The 7,145-nt window shown below is 38.3% G+C and overlaps 1 protein-coding gene across 1 annotated transcript; it reads right to left on the bottom strand.

The window, feature by feature from the left end:
* Positions 1-2,315: 2,315 nt before the first annotated feature.
* Positions 2,316-3,985, bottom strand: LOC115421372 (GTP-binding protein Rhes-like). The gene has a single exon (XM_030137257.1). The coding sequence runs from the start codon at positions 3,709-3,711 to the stop codon at positions 3,085-3,087; it is 627 nt and encodes a 208-aa protein (XP_029993117.1). The 5' UTR covers positions 3,712-3,985; the 3' UTR covers positions 2,316-3,084.
* Between the last annotated feature and the right edge of the window lie 3,160 nt (positions 3,986-7,145).

Raw genomic sequence — 7,145 nt, 5'->3', positions numbered from 1 at the left:
CATTTACATCTGTGCAACATAAAACATACTGTCATTTTCGCAGTGTAGTGAGAATGAATCCCTGTGTGTACCTTCTATTTTTAACAGTTCCTACTTTTGTACGCTCTACATAGCAGAAACAAACCTGTTTTCACACATTATGAGTTGAACTGTTTATTTCATAAAATATGAACAGTTACTCTGTTACCCCATACCAGTTTATGTTATATAATTGCCTTGTCAGTGATATAAGGGGTGTTAATGGTTTCCAAAAAGATACTTCTGTATTAAGGTCCACTTCAACTGTAGATGTGTTAAATCCCTTTTTGTTTTGACTAATTTCAAGTGTAGCCCACAGACACATTCCTCATAGAGGCTTAGTCAGAGTAAAGACGGGCATGTGACAAATAGTTTCGTTATTTTTTTATTTCTCTACATGATGAAAGAAAACTGAACAGATCACATTATTCAATATCAATACCACAAAATAGTTTTAGGTTATATACAGTCGTTGTATTACTAACATTTCTTTTCACCAAAAATGCATGTGCTGTTGGTTTTTGTCCACAACCCTGAACTTGTTCTAAACGCCTCAGAGTCTTTTAATCTGCTGAGGAGCTTTGACCAAGTCCAAGGGTGAAGACATGCAAATCATAATACGTATGAATGATCTGCTTTGCTCCAGTTAAAATCTAACCATCTAATACTAATACACAAAGTACTAAAAAGCTTAGATAGTCTGTACAATTGAACTATTCAGAAATGATCAAATACCGTCTTTGTTTTTAAATAAATCTTTGGTAGAACTTTGTTACAAGATGACAAATCCACACACCTGCGTGACTGAAGCTGCAGGGGCTCCCTCACTTCGCAAATGAACAAGAGTTGAGTGCGGAAGAATGTTTAAATGCAGACTGAAAGAGGAACTGGCCGCAAACGTTTACCCGGCTACTTCCTCAAATTAAAACAGGAAACTTGGTTCAGTGTGACCTGATGGATTGGAGAGGGGCGGGGGCAGGGGAGACAGGACCTGAGTAGAACAGGTTATGTTTAGGGGAACTGTACATATGTGTTTAAGGAACTACACAATGATCCGTTTGTTTTGTTTTAGAAACAACTGAATAAGTTAAAGTTGGTTATTAATTCAAGTGATAATCAAGGCCAGAGTGCTTGTCTTTTGACTTTCCTCTCTTTTTGTCTCCTCTCAAAGTCAGTGTACTCATTAATTTAGATGTCAGATAAGTTTTATCTTAAGTAGGAATTATTTTCCACAGATAGAAAAGTTGTTTTTGAAGATATTTTTGAGTTTTGATCAGTTTCATCTCACTGATAACATCAGAGTGCACTTTATCAGAACACGGACAGTACTTTAGAGGGCACAAACAATACAATGAAGTCTGTGTTCTCTCTAATCACTGAAATTCATAATCTATGAGCATAAATTTTCACTTAATAACAAGACATCACATCATATATCAAACTTCACATTATTTGAAGGTTTCAGATTATGTTTTATTGGAGGTCTCACAATGACCATGATGTTCACTGAATGTAATGAGTATTTTTCATCAGCAGATGGCAACATTGGTCCAAACAACATACTCTACATTTCATTTCAGTTATTTCCCTTAACACATGACAAGTTTAAAGTGGTTTAATACTGGTGATGAATGGAATGGTAACTATGTCTGGAGTAGTTTTGTAAAAAAAATTTAGCATCTTTGCTTCTCAGTTTGTTTTTTGATTTCTTTTTGTTGTATTTGAAGTGCATGGATGAAAAACAGCAGCAGTTACTGGAGCAGAATGATGTTGCTGAGACCCCACCCAGATTAGTCAGCAGTCACCGTCTTGAATATTTACAAGCAACGATATAATTTGGTCTAGTTTTTGGTCTTTACTGGAAAGCTGTTCTATCTTCCGTTTAGTTCTGCTTTTTTGGGTCACAAAATATCAAACCTAAGAAGCTTTGTCTATTTAGTAACCGTCAAAGGGTTTACCTCATCATAAAAAAATCTGCCACCATAACGACAGCAGCTTCCATATCTACTGTACAAATTAATCATACCAGTCGAGATAACCAAGGTATGAATCATCAGCTGCAAACATTTAAATAATACCACTTCAGTGTAGGGCCAAATGATAGCATAGAACTATGACAAAGATTTCCAGTGAATGATTGACGTTTTTTTTTTTTTTTTGCTAATTAGTGATTGGTAATATTCTGTTCTGTTCTATATCAGTCACTTATACCTATTTCATAAAATTATTTACTAAAAACAAGTTTTCAGATAATATACACAATTAGCTACGTTTCCTTCCAGAAATAGACAAAAAAATGTGCTTTTATCTTTTATTCCACATTTAGAATTTCCACATGGCACAAAACGGTAACAAACAGCAAAGTCATAACAGTTGTTAGAATATTACATGTTAAAAAATGTAATTATAAAAAAAGAAACAGTAAAACATCATTTTAAGTGATAAATTCACAATGAAAAGTGCATTTACATTTCACCACTTTTTTAAAAACATAAAAGTAATGTCATGCTTAAAGGTTACTGGTATTGAAGGCAAAAATGTAAACATGATGTGCTACAGGTGAACTGGTAAATTAAAACAATTAAGAATGAGATATAAGTTTTGCGAAAACCACCACATATGCACATTTTCTCTCAATAATAAGTCATTTTGATACAGGTCACATTTAAATGAGTCAAATAAGCAATATATTGATCTAAACACCAGCAGCATGTCACCAAAAAGCAGCAACAACAGTACATCAAGTAAACCAAGTATTTAATGTATCTTCCTTTTCTCCATTTCTTCAGGTTCATCATTATTTAAGTGGCAATCTGCTCAAGTTCAGTCTTAACACCATTGTCTTTGTCTGTTTCTAATGTATCTGGTCCAGAATCACTTTTCTTAATGTGGCAGCTTTTCACTTTACTTCTACACTGATTTAAGTCCAGTCTTGTTTTTATTTTTGTACTTTTTCTGTCCAGCAGCTCTGACTTAAACACTCCATCCTCACTCTTTTTATCCTTCTTCCACTGATCCCATCTTGTCTGTTTATAAGTAAAGCCCCTCTGCTCCTCATGCCGTCCATTATGACAGAATACAGCTGTTGGTCTTGTTCATGGGTGGCCTGAAGTCGGTGTCTTTCGGGAAGGTCTCCCTGCGTCTGCGTAGCGCAGGGCTGAGGCGGCTGGGAAGGTTCGTCTGCTGCAGGAGCTCCTTGAACACCTCCACCACATTGGCATTCTCCTTTGCTGAAGCTTCCAGATAACTATTGTTCCAATCCAGCTCCACAGTTGCCAGAACATCGTCGCTGGACACCTGACGCTCATCTCCCCGGTCCACTTTGTTCCCGACCACCACGATTGGCGTGTACTTGTCCTCTTTGATTTCCAGAATCTCATCTCGAAGGCTTTTGACTGCTTCCAGGGACTCGGGGTCGTCCACGGCATATACCAGTGCAAAAGCATCGCTGTTTTGGATGGAGAGCTTACGCATGGCTGGAAAGGAGTAGCTGCCACTGGTGTCAAGGATCTCCACGGTAACCTTGGCCCCACCAATGTCATACTCTTTGCTGTGCATCTCTTCCACAGTGCGACGATGTTTGGTCTCAAAGGTGTCTTGGAGGAAGCGTCGAATCAGGGCTGTCTTGCCCACTCCTGCTGCTCCCAGGAACACCAGACGTACCTGCGTCTTCTCCTTCACCTCCAGAGACATGATGTGTTTTTATGGGATCAGAGCCTGATGAGGGGAGATAATGTCCCAGAAACTCTCTTTACTCACTTCCTCTCAGTCGGTGGACCAGCCGCTGGGAAATTTCAACTCACACACACAAACTGACTGCTATGTCCTTTTTAGATATTTGTTTTCTTCAGTGTCATTTTCTTCCTTTCTTACTTCTTGCCAGTTTTTCAAACTGTCAGTGAGTCTTAAACCATCTCAGAGTCGCTCAATGGGTGCCTCTGTGTCTGTGATCTCACACACACTGGCTTTTATTCCTGTTTTGGTGAGAGAGCTTCCATTCCCTCTTTCGTTTGCAGCCAATCAGCAGAAGGCAGCCTGTTGCAGTGTAATATCCAGGCAACCAATGAGAATGGGTCATGCAAATCAGTGTACAGAACCAGTTCAGGAGCAGAGAGAAGGTGATATCTGAAAGAGAATAAACAGCAAGCGGAGCGTGGAAAATGCTGTTTGAGCAAGATCCTGATGATGAGTCCAGACAGTCACAGAGCCCCATGAGAATAAAGACATCATCTCCCTGTTGTTGGATCTCAGGCTTGGCAATTTATATATATATAAAAAAATAAGGTGCAAAAAAATCTGTTCAGGTTCTATTTGATTAAGAAGCTATTACCGCTCTTGCATTTTTTACTTCATGTAGTTATCCTAGGCAAATCCATCCTGCTGGTGTGAACGATCTGATGATTACCTGTCCTGCTGTGTAAAGCAGCCCCATACTAAATGTAATATGTCATTTATACAGACTGTTGAACATCTGACACCTGTTTGTATGAATACCATGTATGTTATGTTCTGTAAACAATGATTATTCTGTGGTAAAGAAACTGATAGTGAGAGGAATGCTAAGTAGTCACCTCCTGTATATCAACTGAACGATAAATTATTTACTCCCTGGGCATGTTTTTCTAATGCTGCATGAATGTCAGCAACATCTACAGATCATTTATTTTCATGTTTCAATAATCTGACCAGAGATGGAAGCTACAGGAAATGGATTGTGTTTTATTACTCCTAAGGGCAGTCTGTTTTAATTGCACACAGGGTAATTTTTGTTTCTTGTTTATTATTATTTTTAAATGACACTGGCTTACACAGGGTGGGGAAGCAAAATTTACAATGAACATTTAGTTGTTTTTTCTCAGCAGGCACTACGTCAATTGTTTTGAAACCAAACATATACTGATGTCATAATCATACCTAACACTATTATCCATACCTTTTCAGAAACTTTTGCCCATATGAGTAATCAGGAAAGCAAACGTCAAAGAGTGTGTGATTTGCCGAATGCACTCGTCACACCAAAGGAGATTTCAAAAATAGTTGGAGTGTCCATAAAGACTGTTTATAATGGAAAGAAGAGAATGACTATGAGCAAAACTATTACGAGAAAGTCTGGAAGATACTATTAAAGAAGAATGGGAGAAGTTGTCACCCGAATATTTGAGGAACACTTGCGCAAGTTTCAGGAAGCGTGTGAAGGCAGTTATTGAGAAAGAAGGAGGACACATAGAATAAAAACATTTTCTACAATGTAAATTTTCTTGTGGCAAATAAATTCTCATGACTTTCAATAAACTAACTGGTCATACACTGTCTTTCAATCCCTGCCTCAAAATATTGTAAATTTTGCTTCCCCACCCTGTATATATATATGTGTAATTACCTCCGCCAAGGAGGTTATGTTTTTGCCAGGGTTTGTTTGTTTGTTTGTCTGTCCGTTTGTCTGTCCGTTAGTGTGCAACATAACTCAAAAAGTGATGGACAGATTTGGATGAAATTTTCAGGGTTTGTTGGAAATGGGATAAGGAAGAAATGATTAAATTTTGGTGGTGATCGGGGGTGGGGGGGCCCACGGGGGGGGTGCAGACCAGAAAATTTCATCCAAATCTGTCCATAACTTTTTGAGTTATGTTGCACACTAACGGACAGACAAACAGACAGACAAACAAACAAACCCTGGCAAAAACATAACCTCCTTGGCGTGGGGGGGGCCACTGATCAGCCTTGGCGGAAGTCTGCGCTCTCCGAGTGCTTCTAGTTTGTTAGGTTAAGACCCAGTGCTGCTTTTGTGGCAGCTGCCAAATGAATTAGTCTCTATTTTTTAACCTTTTATCATTTACCACCATTTATTTTAATATTATGCTCTGTACAGGGTGTCCCATAAGTCTCCATACATAGGGAAAATAAACATTTCTTGACATAAACCATTTTTACCTCCGCCAAGGAGGTTATGTTTTTGCCAGGGTTTGTTTGTCTGTCTGTTTGTTTGTCTGTCCGTTAGTGTGCAACATAACTCAAAAAGTTATGGACAGATTTGGATGAAATTTTCAGGGTTTGTTGGAAATGGGATAAGGAAGAAATGATTAAATTTTGGTGGTGATCGGGGGTGGGGGGGCCCACAGGGGGGGCCACTGATCAGCCTTGGCGGAGGTCTGCGCTCTCCGAGTGCTTCTAGTTATTTATATAATATGCTCTATATGACTGCCATTTTGTCGGGAACACATTTCAATGCATGTCTGCTGAAGAACTATAAAGAAGAAATATAAAGAAATACATGTTAGAACCATATATGTATGGAATGTATTATGTCTCCTATATATGGAGACTTATGGGACACCCTGTATTTTGGATTTTTAAGTAGAAATCAGGCATTTTCCTGCATTTAATGTACTGATTGTGTAGATGTTCATAAAAGATCAGGTTAAAGTTGAGGGTTGGATTAAAAACAGAGAAAACTGAAGAAAGATTATTTTTTTCTGCAAAATATATAAACGTCATTGATCCAATTCCATGGGTTTTACTGGTGAATCAATGTTGTAGAAGATGATGGTGTTTCCTCGTTCACTACAGAGCCTCTGAACGTCCAAATGGGTCATATCTGATGACCATGAAAAGATGACAAACTGTATTTTATACCAATTATTTACATGTATTGATAGGATTAATGGCTCAACAGGTATTAAACAGTTTAGATCAGTGAATGATTTAGGTCACCGGTGGGTGTTTAGGTCTTTATGGGTTAAATTTTGATTAGTTTTAGTGCAAGTCATCTCAACTTTAGACAGTGTGATTTTATCAAGGCTTTGGAACTGTTAATACATTTGTCAAATTGTAGAAACATCATTGGCAAACAAACATCTGATGCTACTGTTGAGGTGGTTTGTAAATGATCCATGCTTTGATAACCTGAACACTAGGGACCAAACCCATCTGTGTCACATTGTGAAGGATGTCAAAGTGAAAGTCGTCCTACACACCGGCCTCATGTCTATTTTGACCAACAGGTCCATGCATGACCACATCTGGGTTTGACTGCACATAACACCCACTTCACTTTCACTATGAATCTGTTCCTTCACATTCAGATTCGCCCAGATTCAAGCTCAAAACTACTCCTTTGTTCTCTGTGT

This window comes from Sphaeramia orbicularis, chromosome 1, assembly GCF_902148855.1.
Source record: "Sphaeramia orbicularis chromosome 1, fSphaOr1.1, whole genome shotgun sequence".
Lineage (NCBI taxonomy): Eukaryota > Metazoa > Chordata > Actinopteri > Kurtiformes > Apogonidae > Sphaeramia > Sphaeramia orbicularis.
The sequence above is the reverse complement of the archived record's forward strand: the minus strand, read 5'-3'. Positions and strand labels throughout refer to the sequence as shown.

Bases quoted from the DNA above. Each gene is read 5' to 3' on its own strand.
- LOC115421372 (XM_030137257.1), bottom strand. From the start codon at position 3,711: ATGTCTCTGGAGGTGAAGGAGAAGACGCAGGTACGTCTGGTGTTCCTG.